Source organism: Physella acuta, unplaced genomic scaffold (genome assembly GCF_028476545.2).
Source record: "Physella acuta isolate Inbredline_101_S28 unplaced genomic scaffold, ASM2847654v3 ptg001270l, whole genome shotgun sequence".
NCBI lineage: Eukaryota > Metazoa > Mollusca > Gastropoda > Physidae > Physella > Physella acuta.
This window is the reverse complement of record NW_026732785.1, coordinates 42,656-59,946: the sequence shown is the minus strand read 5'-3', so window position 1 is coordinate 59,946 and position 17,291 is coordinate 42,656. Positions and strand designations below refer to the sequence as shown.

The 17,291-nt window shown below is 30.7% G+C and overlaps 2 protein-coding genes across 4 annotated transcripts; one reads left to right on the top strand and one right to left on the bottom strand.

The window, feature by feature from the left end:
* Window positions 1–405: 405 nt before the first annotated feature.
* Window positions 406–3,130, top strand: LOC131957829 (large ribosomal subunit protein eL28). The gene is made up of 4 exons (XM_059322632.1): window positions 406–468; window positions 2,321–2,411; window positions 2,632–2,755; window positions 2,895–3,130. Exons 1-4 carry the CDS (start codon window positions 407–409, stop codon window positions 3,098–3,100), a joined length of 483 nt encoding a protein of 160 aa, XP_059178615.1. The 5' UTR covers window position 406; the 3' UTR covers window positions 3,101–3,130.
* Window positions 3,131–5,013: 1,883 nt separating this feature from the next.
* Window positions 5,014–8,276, bottom strand: LOC131957828 (uncharacterized). 3 transcript variants are annotated; one of them, XM_059322629.1, is made up of 2 exons: window positions 8,215–8,276; window positions 5,014–7,100 (listed from the first exon to the last, which is right to left on the bottom strand). In XM_059322629.1, the coding sequence occupies exon 2, from the start codon at window positions 6,897–6,899 to the stop codon at window positions 5,580–5,582; it is 1,320 nt and encodes a 439-aa protein (XP_059178612.1). In that variant the 5' UTR covers window positions 6,900–7,100; window positions 8,215–8,276; the 3' UTR covers window positions 5,014–5,579. The 3 variants fall into 3 exon arrangements, with proteins under 3 accessions (XP_059178612.1, XP_059178614.1, XP_059178613.1); XM_059322631.1 differs by having other exon boundaries at window positions 8,201–8,271; XM_059322630.1 differs by lacking the exon at window positions 8,215–8,276 and adding an exon at window positions 8,095–8,156.
* Between the last annotated feature and the right edge of the window lie 9,015 nt (window positions 8,277–17,291).

Here is a 17,291-nt window from a genome sequence, read left to right as displayed (position 1 = left end):
TTGAATAAAAAATTAAAGGTAAAATCGGGTTTAGGGCAGGGGGGGGCTTCTAACTTCTAACTATATTAAGTATATTTTACTAGATCTAGACTAGATTCTATAGCTAAAGGCTAAATCTAAGTCAGTGTTTGTTTACTGATGTTGGTTAGGCCTATGGCATCCTATGGCCTATACAAAATTTATCTAGAATCTAGATCTATGAGAATAGCCTCCCTTGAAAAAAAAAGTTCGTTGGATAAGGCCTAACCCGTTTTTATTTTAAAAAAACTTTTCATTACATATAACGTATATTAGCTGCAGGATAAAGTACAAAAATAAGCACAATTGTAATATAAAATACTAAAAGACTTATCTTTTAAAAGTATCAATAAATATTATAACTAAAATATTAGGTCTACTTTTTAAAATGAGGATTAATTTTGTCAAAAACCGGAAGCGGTCTTTTACCTTGTGTGTCCAGCAAGAAAGGTAGTGTTTTACAACCCGAGAAAACAATTTCTATTCTTATATATGTACACAATATTTGTAAATATCAGTCAGTTAGTTCGAAAGCTTTATTAGTCTTTACATCAATTAAAAATGTTTACAGCTGTTATTGCATCAGTTAACTTAATATTCTTTAGTTTGGAAGGTTTTTGCACGTGTCTACCATTTATCGATAACAGCCGACATTGGGGCTTTTTCCATTACAATGTTTCGTACTTAAGAAGCATTGCTTGTATTGTTAAAAAAAACGTGTTAGGCCTACAGTTAAAGATTTAGAAAATCAATATTATTTATTTCGACTTTTGTCGTATCAGAACATCCATTTAATTAACAGTACTGTAGTGAGATTGTTTCCAAATCAACCAACCAATTTTTTTTTGTACTTCACACTTGGTAGGCATTTTGATAAGATTTTGGGGGGAATTTTTATACCAGCCCGATAATAGAATCTTCTTTAAATAGGGGTGTTAGTTTGCTGTAATGTAAAGTTCCTTTTTAAACCTGACAGTCTGTAGGGCAAGTGAAGTAGAGTTCACTTGTTTCTTTGACCTCAGCATATGAAGAGATAGTGTGATCAGCACTATGCCCAGCTGCCTTTACTTTCTCTAACGTGAGTTAAGTACCCAACAGAGTTGGGTGGACTCTGGGACTGTCTACTGACTTGAACCCTGATTCGAACTCGAGACTTACTGGTTAGCAGTCCAGCTCTCTACCGCCAGACCACTTTGTCCATAGATTGCTGGTAGTTAACTAAATACTAAATACACATATGGCTGGCTATTGTTAATGCTAACCCTAGACTCTGGACCTACCATACGCCTAACCATAAAATATGTCGAGATTATAATACTACTAACAACCCAACACACCTATTTGATGGAAGAGTCTATTATCGGACATATGTATCTAACATTATCCGGATTTTGTTTATTTATTTCTATACAAATATCAATAATCCACTTAATAACAGTGAACTAATTTACAAAGTCAATTATCTTAATGTCAGAAGATTTTGTGGGTAAAAAGAAACAAAGTGACTGCTTGGAAGATTTTTCTCCCTCTACTTAGTCGGCAAAAGATAGCTCTGCGCATGTGCAGTGACCTATGGCTAGGATTAGGGTTGGTGTTAGGGTTCTGCGGTTGTAAACACTCACATGTGCAGTACCATTGAAAACATCGTCGCGATGGCAAGTCGTAGTTTCTCTCCATTGCGCATGCGTATCTTTTTCCCGCTAGCATAGGCCAAAAAGAAATCTGTATCTTTTGTGGGGCTACCTTCATTCATGGGCTTCATCACTATTGTAAAACAAAAAAATCTAGAATCTATTTAGCGTGTCAGAAAACTAAATCTACAATTTGAAGCCTTCATAATAAATAACAATATACCTACATCTTTGATAATTTGTCCCAAGTTGGTGCATGTTATTCAGCAATTGAAGCATTATATCAAACAAGACATGTCTGCCACTGCAACCCCTCTCTCTGCTGATTGTATAAATCTTGTTTTAGGCTGTATCATAACTCATAACTACAAGTTCCCAATGACGTGATATAATTGTTTTTAAAATTGGGGTTACACCACAGTCAATGCCACAACATGTGAATTTTTAAACAAAATGTTTCAGCCTACATAATCATCATGACAGTACTAACCCAAGTTTTAATGTAGCCCTACCACCATAACACTAAGACTGCAATAAAAGAATTTTTTTTATGATTTTCTAAGAAGAAATATGCAATGTAGGCCTATGTTCTTTATAAGTATATAGGCCTAATAGTCAAGATGCATTAAAACTCTAATGGCCATTCATAATTTCTTTACTTGTTATGGCAGGAAAAAAATGGCCTCTGCTGATGTTGCTTGGTTGATCCTTAGGAACAACTCTTCTACTTTGTTGAAGAGGAGTAGACAGAATATGAGTCTTGTAAGTTTTTTTTTTACTGATTTTTCTTGGGCTATCTGCTTAATTATTTAATTTGGTTCATAATGGCTATTATCATGTTTGGACACTACAAATTTTAAAACTGCAGTTTTACTAGCTTGCTGTTGTCATTTATCAGATTGTTACACAGGCTGATATAGGATAAGACATGCAATCTAAATGTCATTTTTTGTTTTTAATTTCTATAATTTTATTCTTAAAGGAATCTAACAACCTTAAGAGCCGCAACTCTTTCCGTTACAATGGTCTCATTCATCGCAAGACAGTTGGGGTTGAACCCACAAAAGATGGCAAAGGAGTTGTGTTGGTTACTCGCAGAAATAAAGGTATTGAAATTATCACTATCTGTTTCCCCATTCCCTCGCCCTCTCATTGTTAGCAGTTGTGTTGAAAAATGTTCATACTTAGTATACTTTTTTCTATTGAGATGCGTTTGTTCTCATATTTTGTACTTTTCTTTTTTAGACCAGAACAAGCCCAGCAAAAGTCTTACTAGAGTTGAGCTAAAAAAGGGCCCAAGACGTACAATCGCATCCATTCGTGCCATCTTGCGAGCCAACAACTATAGAAAGGATTTGATTAACCCAGCTGTTAGGAGAACCTGTGCTATTCTGAAAAGTCAGAAGCCTGTTGTAATTAAAAGCAGGGCTCGTACCGCAAAAAAAGAGTAACTCTATGTGACATTAAATATCTAAACCCTACTTTGCTTTTTGTTTATCTTTTAAAGAGTAAGAGACATGTTTTTGTAGTTACATGTTTATTTTCCTTTATTTAAACAATCAGATCACAAAGCAAGGCAGATTAGCTTGTTAAAGATACAATTACACTTTAGATACATTATTGAATAAAAAATGTACAATTTTGTGTTCATACGTGGCAAGAACATACAGAAGCAAGTGCCTAACAAGCATTTGAAGTGCGATATTTGAAAGAATACTTCTGGTCAAACTTGTTCTAAAATCAAATGCCCTAGCATCGTTTGTCTGGGTTTGATAGTAAAGTAGCTCATCACAATTCAGTAAATATCTTTTTAAAATGCTTCCAGTGTCCAGCATTCCTGCTTTTTATCACATGTATTTGTACTGATTCTGGCCACAACTGTTATGCATCAATGGACATATATCTAGCCTCTTTGCTTTGCTAGGCTTTAAATTTTGAAAGCAATTGGTTGATTGAAAAATGAGTTTGTTGTGCAGACAGTTGAGACAGTAGATTCTTGCTTTACAATATATACATTGCTTGAAAATAAAAACTGGAGCAAGAAACAAAACATCACCCCAGGTGGATACAACTTTTTCAAAGATCAGCTCACAACACAGATATGCACAATCCTAATTAAAATCTGACCAGTCTATCACACATCAATATTAAAGTATGGCACAATGCTTTTTAATGAAACTTATTCACTACGCAACAACTGTAGATTGCTCATAAACAATCAATATGTATCTGCGCTTGTACTTGTATTAAAAGTAGAAAAGCCATGTGTTCATTCAAATTCAAGACTAGAAAATAACTAGTTATACCATAAAAATGCAAGATGGAAATAACGTTTTGAAATTTATCTGTTTTGAATACTACTGCTCATTACTGTATTACAATTTAAACAGTAACAATTACTTTTATTAAGTCCAATATGTCTAGCATCTAAAGGCTATGTGAAAATTGCTGTGTATATATTATTTTGGACTTTTCTTGAAATTACACCTTGATAATGTTTCACTCGATTGCTTCTGAATATTCAGGATACTGTGTCTTGTCAACACTAAACTGTAATAATTATTATATGCAGAACATTGAAATCTAAACATCCCTGGTGGTAATGAGAAAGCCTTAATGTGGAATTTTAAAATTAACTAGTATTAATTAGTATTAGCTAGTTTTTTAAACAGTCCGCCCTGTGAGGATAATTATTAAATGTTTATTTCACAAAATCAGCAACTATTTTTATCAAACACATATTGATGAAAAATCAATGTAACAAATGTATAAAAATAAACATGCCTAAATAGGCTAAATGAAATTTTTAAATGAAGTAACGCTCATATCAAAATGTTGAAGGCACATCAAACTACCTTCTTCCATTACTGTTAACTTTGTAAACTATGAAGTGTTAGCTTTAGAGACATTCACGTCTTTTTTTAAAATTACATTTACTGCTGGGATTCATTCATTCTAGATAAATTCACAAAATGGTGATGATAGTAGGCATCAAAGTAAGGAATGTAGCATCTGCCAATTTTTTTTCCCACCTGTAGTATTGTATGTAAAACTGCTAATGTAAGTCAGTTGTACAGCAAAATCAATATATTACTTTTAATACTTTAAGGTACATGTACATTTAAGTCCATGCTATTTCAATTTAAGAATAATTGAGGCTTTAACTATAAAATGGCACTCTTTTTAGTGTTAGTTGTACCATACAACATGATTAGTTGGATTTAGGGTTAGTTACAACAGATAATAGCCCACTGTACTGTAATTGAAAGCACTTGAATACATTATGATTAATCATGTCTGCAACCACAAGCTGATTTAGTTAGCCACTGCATATGTAATGAAATACAAGTTGTAAAATTCTACCTACTGAAAAGGACTTTGTACTGTTAGATTTGAAGCTTTTAGATATTCAGTACAGATACAAATTAAGCTTTTGCATCAGCCTAATCACATTATTATCAAAAGTTATTGTTCATCTAACTATAACAAAGTATGAAGGATACTTTAGGCATATAGTTGAAATATAACATATTTCTGTACCTATGTAATTTATGAAGTAAAGTAAGTTAGCAAAATATAATTGTTAATTTAACTTTACATCAGTAATTTATTAATGATCTGGGTGGGAATCAATACCAATTATTTATTGACATAAATCAATTTTAAAAGTTTAGATTTGCACTAGAAAACCTTTACTTAAGGTTTAACTTAAAGTGACCTGTTATGCATGCAAACATTTCCCCCACTGTATGGTAACATACAAGAGACATTTGAAAAGTGATTTAATAAAAAAAAATACTTTTTACCATAAACATAAACAACTGAAAATTCTTTTAAAGATGATATAAATTTAAATTAGTATAATAATAAATATTCTAATGCACCATTTGAGAATTTTGTACCCGGCATTTGATTTACTGGCAGTCCTAATCACACATAAATATTCATAACTTTTGTGATTTTTGAGCGACAAAGTGGACAAACTCTTCTGCCCACTAGCTGTGATCGAACTATCTGGTTAGCACATACTACACACATACACATATGTCTGCAAGGTAAAACGAGAACTGATTTGATTTCATCTTGGCACACAACACATTTTCTTTTATCCCTCTCCTTTTCCATCTCCCTTATAAACTCTTCTTGGTTATTTAGCACCTTCGGTGTTCTGGAAGGAGTAAATGACCGGTCCCTGAGACTGTAACGTTCATCAACAGGTGGTAGTTGGACTTCTATCTCATGATCACTGGATTCAGTGGAAAATGTCTGTGAGTTTATTGAAGTATCGCTGTCTGATTCTTCTGTTACGACAGTATATTCATCTGAATCATTGTCTGAGAAGACAGAGCTATTGGTTTCATTTGCACTTTCATCTCCGCTGCTAGAGTCATTATCATTACCTTCATCATTGCTATTGCCACTGTCATTTTCAGTTCTATTATTATCCCAGGTGTCTGTATCAGATCCATATACATCTTCAAAATCACTTTCAAAACCTCGATCAAAGTCAAAATTATTGGTCCCTTGACCTGTAGCATGACTACCTCTTGTTCTACACGGAAATAATGATAAGCCTTTGCAGTACATATAGCGAAGAATGTTTGATATGAAAAGATAAAGGATGCATACAACACCTATTCCAAGGTATGTCTCCTTTGTAACTGATGTTAACAGTATGGATAAAGTCTGGGTTATATTTCTCCATGAATCCTCAGCTAAATCTTCAATACGTTGCATACAGTACAAAGGAAAATAAGCCACAGATGAGAGGACAAATCCTAGTCCATGCCATACACCAGTCACAAAATTAACACAAACACTTCCAAGTAAAGATATCAAATTAAATATAGTTGTCACAGTAGTAGATATTGCCATAATGCTGGAGTTAACATTGGGTAGAGCAGTGTTCACAGTGTAGTTAAATGCATGGACAAAGCCATTACCACAAGAAAGGCAAAATGTGTGGAGACTAGAATAGCACACTTGAGTGAGCTGCAGAATCTGAAGTGTGATGTTCCAAAAGCTATTGATTATAGATGAGAAAAACAAGAATATTTCAAATATGTGATTTAAAATGTTGCTGAAAAGTACTTTCAGTTTATTATAAATTAAAGCAATGGCTGAAACCACCTTGATGATTGATTCAACTGCAGCTGCAACCAGTTCATAGTTGAGATTAAAGGCATATTTACATGCATTTATGACCAAGTTAATTAAAGAGGCAGTAAATTCAATTACAGAATACAGCATATCAAATATTGTCAATTCAGACTTAAGCTGTTATAATTCCAAAAACACTACTGTACTTTTTAAATCCACAAATCCACTCAACTTTAATTCAAATTGTTTTGATATGAGAGTATGTTCCAAAACTATATATCAGTAATGAAGTATGCCGATAGTGAGTTGAAAATTTGTTCTACATTCTCTGTTGTCCTAAAGCTGTTTAACCTGTTGAGATAAAAAGTAATAGATTAATTTTTATATAATGTATGTATTAAATCATAATGAATTAGAATGATTGCTGTCAGATTGAAAACTGTGCAGCAGTATACTAATATAAGTCTGTATATTATTGTATACGATTTAGGGACAATTCCTTATACAGAATTCACTAAATTACAGATACAGTCGATAGGCCTACTCAAAGTAGTCTAAAGTTCATAAAAGGAATACTCTTAAAAAAGGGATGTTAGATTACTCGTAGTTAACCCACTTCTACTCAGTTTTCTTTTATTTACAAAAATATAATTGAATTTACTGAAGGCTAAAAGTGATATTTTTTAGGCGTATATAAATAATTAATAATCTATTGTCTGCCGAGGCTGGTCATGTGAAAAAAAGTTGCCTCATTGTTAAGGCTGAACAGGATTTAATAGAAGAGGTATATATATTGTGATATATTTGTGTCAAATATAATAGATATATCAATATAGGCCAGAAATTAACTTTAAACAGTAACTATGATTTTACACAAAAAAAAAAAAAACTTATACTAGATCTATACTAAAGTAAATGAGCTTGATTGCATTTGATGAAAACATTGCAAGTCTTTATTATTTATTACTGAAAACATTTAATACAATTGTTTAAAAACAGGTAGATCTAGATGAATAAAACTTTGAAACATTTGTGTAACTTTCAAAACATTTTTAATCATGATATGATTAATTAATGATTAGCCTAATCCTCCTAAAAATGTGAAATAATTACTAAAATTTAATGAATCATCTTTTTTTCACATTACTAGAATCTAGATCTAGTCTCGGCCGATTTTATCTAGAATAGATCTATCTAGAGTGACAAAGTAAAACAATAGCGGATAGATTACCAAAGCCAAATATTTAATAATTTTCTATTCAATTTTTTTTAGGCCTGGAATTTTTTTATTTTTTAGGCAACAAACAACTAAGTAAAAAAAATATAATCTACGCATAAGCATTACTTAAAAATGGGCAGGTGAAGTAATTCAACTATTTGTGTGAATTTTAACTAATAAGTATTTAGAAATCTAGTATAATTAGCCTAGCAGCTTAATTCTAATAACTAACTACTACTAAGTTACTAAATAACGGCCAAAAATGTTTATTTAATGTTTTCGCTGCCATCTTGAACGAGGTCATTTCCTGTACTTAACAAAAATTAAAAATAAAAACGGGGCATTCCCGAAACTTTCAATACCAGATATAACTTAATATAAGATAAATTCTACTTCGAGGAAGGCTATCGATGTACAATAATTATTGCTTAAGTTTAATTTTACTATGTAATAATATACACTATACTTTATTTATAATATGGAGATCTATACTACTATTATTAGTAGTGATTAAAATTAGTTCAAAATTGCTAATATATTTAAGTAATTGTGTCACTAGGGCCTAAACATTTTTTTTTCATATGTATCACCTTTTAAAGGGTTTGATTTGATATTGATTTTTTCAATTAATTAAATTGTTACTAAACTTTTCAATAAAGCTAGATCAATTGCAAATCAATGCTAAGAAAATGTTTTTTTACTGCTTTTCGACATAAATCTGGCATAATGCGGTGTCTTTAAAAACTATAATTCTAGTTTTGATGAAAACAAAGTTGAATCTAAATCTAGACCTAGATTCTAGATCTATAGAGCTAGGCTTGGTGTAGTACACTAAATACGGAAATACCAAACAAGATCTAGATTAGAATACAGTCTAGTTACTAGTTAGATCTACTAGATCTAGATGCATATTCTGTTTACTAAAAGCTGTTTCTTTGTGTGACGATATTTTTTTACTATGAACATCCAGTGACGCTCAACACAACTGCACACTCAACAGTTGAGTCAGCTGGTCATCTACCAACACCTCACATTTTTTTTTTGCTTTGGATAATGAACATATGCTTATAAAACAAACTGCAATCTTCGCAACAAATTTACTAGACAATCTACTTTTGATTGAATGCCTTGTCTAAAATTTTGAGGTTGTCAAATGCCACTAACTTTAAAAAAGACAGCCTGATTAAACCGAAAAGAGATTCTCAACCTTGTTTTGGTCCCAGGCAGATCTTCAGTACTGTACACTTTATAATTATTTTGTAAAGTTATATAGATTCTAGATCTACATCTAGTTTAAAAAAAAATAACAACTGTTGAACATCGTTATATAATATATTATTATATTTTCAGTCAGCTATAAATACAGTAAAATAAATGAACTCATAATCAGATTGTGTGTAATTGCAAGTGTAGGACCATTATCTTGTGTGAAATTATTTCAATCAGTAGTCCTACCTACATATCTAGATTTTAGATCTAGATCTACATAGGTTTTTGATTTAGTGTATATTGTTAGCTATTGAAATATGTGCCGAATGGATAACAGGAATGAATTTGAATTTGTCCTTTCAATTGTTTTCAAATGCTTCCCATGCAAGCTACCTTACTTACACTCTTTACAAGTGTTTTAAAATTATTCACTCTGTTGTTAGCATCATAAAAATTATGGTTTACTTCCTCTTACAAGTGGCATTCGCTGTGTTTAATGCCATTGCATTTGGCTTTGGAAAAATATTTATCAATACACTTTACTGGGCCTCCTGGGTTTTATTTCACTTCACATGTGGAATTTTAGGCTTAGAGGATAAATCAACAAGTGCATTTAGCTGGCTTTTTGTTGTGCTTATCTTTGTTGTGTATTGTGAAAGAAGCCATCAAGATTGGTTTTGCAAAATAACTAGATTTTTATCAGTTCATAATCAACGATATTTTGGAAGACTAAGAAACAATCATCACTTTATGTGTTATGAAAATGTCAATGAAGTTGTCCTTGAGAATGAAATAAATGAACATAGAGAAATTGAACCTTTAACCAGACAGTTAGAGGCTGAAAACAGGGAAAATGAGAATGAAGAGAATAACTTGGTAGAGGCGGATATACACAGGATTGAAAATGATAATAGAAGAAATATTGCAAGAGAAAATGGTGCTGATAACCAAAGAGCTACTTTGGAAAATCGTCAAAATGTAGAAAGAGAGAGACACAATACTAGAACTTCTTTGGAAAATCGAAGAAATCGCACTCAAGAACAACAGCATTATTTTTTAAGACAACGAAACAGAAATCGGTTTCAACAGCAAGAACGTTTGGGAATAATTCAGCATGGTGTTGAAGCAGTTATTTTACCTGGATTAAATGTGTATAATATTTTTCAAGTTGACCGGAACCTGTCTGTTTTATCAAGACATCAACAAGCTTCCAGGCAACAGGGTAGGGATGAAAATAACTTACGAGTGAGGTCACAAATCGTGGCTAATTTTCTGCGTGGTCCAAGGGTTTACAACAGTGCTTCTAATAATCGTCCTGCCAGGCAGTTTTTAATCCATGAGGAGAATGAGAGACTGGAATTACCATCATAGTATTTTCCAAAAAGAAAATATATTTGCACTGCAGTGTTCTATTGATTTTTGTGTGCTGTATTTTAACTATATATTTAAAAAAATTAGTTGTGATTTTTATTCGCCTTTTATTTATATAAGGTTAGTGAAGACCTTAAAGAAATGTAATCTTAGCATATCAGCAAAAATCCTGTTGAGTGTTGTATTATATTCTTTTTAATCAATGTTTGAACTTAATTATGTAGCTTGTGTATTATAAAACCATTTTTTTAGTAACACTAATTCCCATAGAGAAATACAAAAAAAGAATACTTTTATTATTAAAAGCTTGGCCAGATATTATTAATTCATAATCATATAGTTCTATTATTTAATATTTTGCTTAAATAATTTTAGTATACATATTTTCCAACTTGTTTCTACTTACACTATCTCATACTGTTGAAATTTTATCAGTTTTTTCTTTTCCAACAATTAAAACAAAACAACTTTGAAATAGTTAAAACATAATATTTTAGGTAACTGTAACTTAGGAAACCTAAATTTTTCCAAGGTAAGCTATTATATACATTTAGAATAAATGTCTAAAATAACTACACTCCTTACTTACACTATGAATATGAAATTAAAACTAATTGATGTTTTGGTACTACTTTAGCTCTGTAAAAGAATTTGTATGTCCTCTGTTTAATGTGATTAGAACTCTGTGTAGTGTATGCCTACATTTAATTTGAAGCATTTGTAAAGCCAAAATATGTTGTTGTACTGCTGTTAAATATTTTTAAAAGATAATGTATGCTTTTGGTATACACCATAGGCAAAGTAAATCCATTCATTGTGCAAAATGATGGAAACTACCCAAAATGTTTTTCATTTTATGTCAATGTTGTATTAATAAACTTAGTTTGACATTAGCTGTTCAGTTATATTAAATTTTCTGACTTCATCATTTAGTTAATTGTGAAAAGTTGTTTTTGTTTAAGTTTTTACAGAAGTCTAAAGAACACTTGTGATTTTGTTAAGCAAGCAAACATTTTATGTATTAAGAAAACAAATGTTAGCTGAAATAAAAAAAAAATTTTACTCATTGGTTTGAGTACGTTGCAAATAATAAATTGTTGATCCATATCATGTTATCAATTATATTTTATTTAATAATTAATTTTTAAACACCATCCATTTTGTAGTAGAAAATGACTATTTTGGAACTCTTTTCCCTTGTTGGTGCTACTTATGAAAACAGAATACAGTATTTCATAGTTTATTACACAATGCATAGAAAACCGGAATTAAAAAAGAAACTGAATTTACATCTACATCCACTTTAAAAGATGTTGTACAAAGATTAAAACATGGAAGCATATTGAAAACTAATAGTGGGATTATAACTTTTAAAGATGGAGGTGGTGACCTTGGTCAGATACAACAAATTATATATATATATATATATATATATATATATATATATATATATATATATATATATATATATATATATATATATATATATATATATATATATATATATATATATATATAAACACTTATATAAGACATAGTGTTTGTTAGGTTTTTTATTTTTTAATATATATTGATGCAAATTTATTATTTTCACTCTTTAACAAATGATTCAATTGTAAATTTTAAACTTAAATCAACCAAGTAAATATAACTTAACTTTAAAAAAAATAATTGTGGTACGGTTTGACAGTGTACCTTTACTTGTTGTAAAAACATGCATTTGTTAATTATAATGAAGGTATTTAAATTATCAGAACATGTTAACTTCGTTGTAGTAATTGAACTGAATAATATTTTAAAGAAAAAACTTATTCATGTATACTTAATCTGAGCTCGTGAAAAAAAAGTGAGACATTTCTCGTTTTTTTAATGGATCAATTAAGAAAAAAGTCCAATTTATTCTTTTCTCCCTTCCTACAGGATCTGAACTCATTCCCAGTGTTTAAGTCCTATCTCCACTTGGTTACCTCCCCAACTAAGCTGTGGTCATACAATTGTTGTACTGTAGTTTTAAATTAACTAAATTAAAACAGGATTTTGGCAATCAGTTACTTATAACCTAAAATATCTTCTGATGATTATATATTATTAAAGTATATTTATGATGTATATGATATGCTAGATATAGTACTGGTATTGTTCCATACATTTTAAAGTTGTGATTTCTTGCTATTGAATGCAGTTTATTTAATCCTTGCATGTCATTGCAATGTATTATACATATCATGTTTACATCTATTTTTTCTTTTTTTTCATGGAATAAAAGATATTCCATCTCTGATTTGTTTTCATGGAAAGATTTATGAAAAACAGAATCAATTAATTTTGTTTATTATTGGATACTGTTTTTGTGTAAAAAAAAACAACACCTCCTATTTTTCAAATAATTTTGCTTTAGTAATCCAAATTAATTTTTATTGTCAGCTTTTGTTTTTAAAAAAAACCAATATAAATTCAGTGTGCATTTTCTATTTGTGAAAACAAATTAGGGGACTTTATGGTGTTAATACATATCATGAACATTAAAGTTTACTTTGTGTGATAAATTTGTTGTTGTTCAAATTAATTTCAGCAATTAATAAGCTGCGGTTAAGCATTAGCTCCAAAGCTTGAATGATGTGATTATATAGCCACTTCACCTGGGTACCTGACTGTTGTTTTCGGAAAGTAAAAGTGGCTGAGCATAATGCTGACCACACTATCTGTTCATATACAGAGGATAAGAAACATGAACTCTACTTCATCTGACCTGTGGATCATTAGTTCTGAAAGGGGAACTTTAATGTTTTACAGTTAGAGTGTAATTGTCTCATGCATTAGAATATTTAGAATAGCACTTTTGCACTAGTCGTTATTCTTCACAAGATGTCACTGCAGCTATATAGAGCATACATTACCATTAAACTCTGTAGCTCAGACAAACAGTCCAACTATTGTCAATGTGCAGTATGGGCTGCAAATAATTTTTGTCTTTTAAAATATAACAACACAAGTAAGGTCTGATAGTACAATTTATTTACATTTTGTTTCAACGTGGATTTTTGGTCAACAATTTGGTCTAGTTTTAATTAGCCAGGTGAATACAAATTTCAGAATGAGGCAATAACATTTTAGATACATGTTTGTTAATTACAAAATATAACATCAACTGGAATACATTTAAAAATGTTACTTAGCTTCATTTTATCTGGTCACTAAAGGAATGCTTCATGTGGAGCAAATAATTGTGGAATAAATTATCAAATTTTTATTAATCTCATTTAGTACAATTAAGCTTTAATAAACTTGATTTAACAAAATTTGTTTCATAAAAAAAGCCAATTTCTAGTTTTGCAATGACACTGTAAATTGCATGTACAGGTGAGAGCAGTCTTCAGAGTTTGATAAACTTTAACTTTTAACTTATAGAAATTTCCAACTTGTAAGAACTCGACACCTTCTGAACTACTTAACTTATTAAGTAAATAATTAGTATTTATGGTAATAACAATAAATTTCTTTCATAAGCTTATTTCATTTAAAAAACTTCAGTCTCCAATTTTTTTTCACTTTACTAATAATTTTATTAATTTAGATTCTACATCTAAAAAAATATTCAATTATTTACCTGTTATTACTGTTAAGGGTATGCACAATAATGCTAAGAAAACCAAGATAAAAAGTATTAAAACCCACTGAAACATTTTTAAACATATTCCCTTTTTTAACATAATCAGCAATTTTAACTGTATTGTGCAGGCTTGTTATTCCCTAGCATTTGTTGGTAGACAATACACATTTTTTCTTATTTTACTTATTAAATAGACTCCAATAAAAATATCCAGTAGAATACAGAAATTGCTAGTTGATGCTAGTTGTTTTTATTAAAGTAAAAGGGTCATGTCTTGAGATCTTAGAACAGTAGGTCTAGGACTAACAATTCTTAAATAAATATTGCTCAAACGAGTTGGTTTACTTTTAAGAAATATGGGGCGAATAAAACAAGTGAAATTTTCAGCCAATCTGCTACTATATTGGGTACATATTTTGGCCTACATGACTGGTTTTTTTTGGGAGATAAAACTTACAAAACTAGTTGGTTTAATATTTCTCCATGCATTCTTTGTAGGCCTATTAAAAAATAACAAATAATTACAAGTGTAGAGTTACCTAAACCAAACATTAGAATCACATCAGAATTGCATTTATAATTCAGTGTAAAATCATTTGTAATAAAATTGCAGAAAAAGCTTTAATTTTAAAAAGTAGCTGGAATGTATGGAGAATAAACTAAGCCAGATTTTTAAAATGTAATTTTTTTTCATGAAATACAAAAGCTCCTGGGACTATAGTCAACAAGGCTATTTATCAGATCAGGGAATGTGCAAGTATTGCATAATATGCAACCAGGACATTACTAACCCACCCTTAATCCATCTAAGATTATATGCATTTTTATAAGACCACTTCGCCCTTATGTATTAACTTTACTAGGACTAATCCCCCCATGCAAATACACAGCTTGTTACCACAAAAACTGATTTTAAAATAAATCAGATTTTTAAACAAAACTCCCCTGTTTATAAACATCTTCAGCCTTATATTGTTTAAAAGAAAGTCTTACTACTCTAGAAAGCTTTTTCCAAAAAAAAAAAACCAATATCCAAGGTAGCCCTACATAATATTGCTTTTTACCAATGTATTTCCTCTTCATATGTGCACACACCTAAGCACTGTCGGTATTATTAACAATGAGGTACATTTTAAATAAGTTCATTTATTATTTAAAGCAAATGATGGTCATTTTTGGCATTGGAAAATATACAATTATGTATTAACCACTTTAAATAAGATGCATAATTCCCACGAATTAAAATGTAAATGCAAAAAAAAAAATAACCTCAAAAAAATGGGTAGAGCTGATTTGAGTCATTAAGTAAACTAAAAAAAAAATCAAATGTATTGTATGCATTTCATAAATGATGTCCTAAACTAGTTTATAATTATATGGATGCTGCATATAAATATAGCAAAATCAGTACATTTACCATAAACAATGAACAACAAATAGTGCATAATAATAATAACAAAAACCTATTTTTGTTGCGTATTCAAATACTTTTCTTGCTAAGACCTGCTTGTACAATTAAAAAATGGCTATTTGTTAATATAATTTATAAATACAAAGATGGGATTTATTTAGATCCTTTTTAATACCATCATGCTAAGATTTAGATTTTGACCTGAAATTAGCCTATTATGAAAAAGTGTAAATATATAAATATATTTATTGCTAAACTTAACATTGAGCTGAGAATACATATAACTTGCTTTATATTTATACTGAACATAATTATTACAGCCAAGGCACATTTAAAACATACTCGCAAATTAATTATTTTTACTCAATATTTACAATTAAATATTATCATAGTCAGTACAACAGTGGTCAACATTATGTAACATATAATTCACATTTCTCATTTGTACATCCGGTTTTAAAACTGTGACAACAAATCTAACTTGAAACATGGTCATGTTTTTTTTTTCATTCAGTTTTGATGTAATCCTCTTTGCTCCTTGTGGAACATAGGGCCTTAACCATACCATTCCATTTTGTCTTCGTTCAAATATTTGATGCAGATTTAAACGCAGATTGGAGAGATTAAAAACAAACATTGTAAATGTAGATCCTGTTTAGGAAAACCTAGAATATATTTTATTTGAAAAGTTTAACTTCAAGTGGTTACTATGGAAATACAATGATGGAGTGCCAGAGGCGTAGCGACCCTTCCCGGCGCCCGGGGACAAACTTTCGATTTGCACCCCCCCTCAAACTTTCGATTTGCTCCCCCCCTCAAACTTTTCATTTGCACCCCCACCCTCAAACTTTTGATTTGCACCCCCCTCCTCAAACTTTCGATTTGCTCCCCCCCCTCAAACTTTTCATTTGCACCCCCACACTTTTGATTTGCACCCCCCCACCCTCCTCAAACTTTCTATTTGCACCCCCCCCCCCCTCAAACTTTCAATTTGGCGCCCCTTCTAAGGTCGGCGCCCGGGGACATATGTCCGTCCCCCTCCCCCGCCCCCCCTCGCTACGCCTCTGTGAAGTGCTTCACAAACATGAATTGAGAAATGACTTTTTGAGAATAAAAATCACAGATGGAGATTAGGCTGTTATTGTTATTATTAATTTGCTTAGAAGAAAAAATAATAGACATTAAGTTCTAAATAAAACCCCAGTAAATATTTAACCTCCAGACTACTTTTTAAAAATAAAATATTTATATTACAAGATTCTATAAAAATTGTATGTTATAAGTGTTGAAATGTCAGCATATATGAGTAAATATGTAACCTCCATGTTTATTTTTGTACTACAAAGTCAAATACATCTATTAAAAAAAGAATACTTTAATAAAGTTTGATAAAAATATATTTAAGTTTATCTTATATATAATATAACATTTCCAAACTGTTGGATAAAGAAATAGCTAATAAAAGTAATGCTGTTTTTAGATGAAAAATGCATACAAAAGGCATTATATGAAAGCTACCAAGCATACCAATTTTTACAAAACAATAACACTTAATTTTACCTAAGTTTAAACTGGGGATTTATGCTTTGACATAATTAGGTTGAGGAGCAAGGAGGGTTGGCCCACCATGTGGCACTGTTTGCTTTTATTATTCTTAAAACGTCTAGATCTGATCAATAATAGGCTCAAAACTGTTCAAAGAGGTCACTTGTGTATAAGATT

Coding starts and splice junctions, on each gene's coding strand:
- LOC131957829 (XM_059322632.1), top strand. CDS start 407: ATGAGGATTAATTTTGTCAAAAACCGGAAGCGGTCTTTTACCTTGTGT. Junction 469..2,320: donor TTGTGTGTCCAGCAAGAAAG/GTAGTGTTTTAC, acceptor TTGTTATGGCAG/GAAAAAAATGGCCTCTGCTG. Junction 2,412..2,631: donor GTAGACAGAATATGAGTCTT/GTAAGTTTTTTT, acceptor TTATTCTTAAAG/GAATCTAACAACCTTAAGAG.
- LOC131957828 (XM_059322629.1), bottom strand. CDS start 6,899: ATGCTGTATTCTGTAATTGAATTTACTGCCTCTTTAATTAACTTGGTC.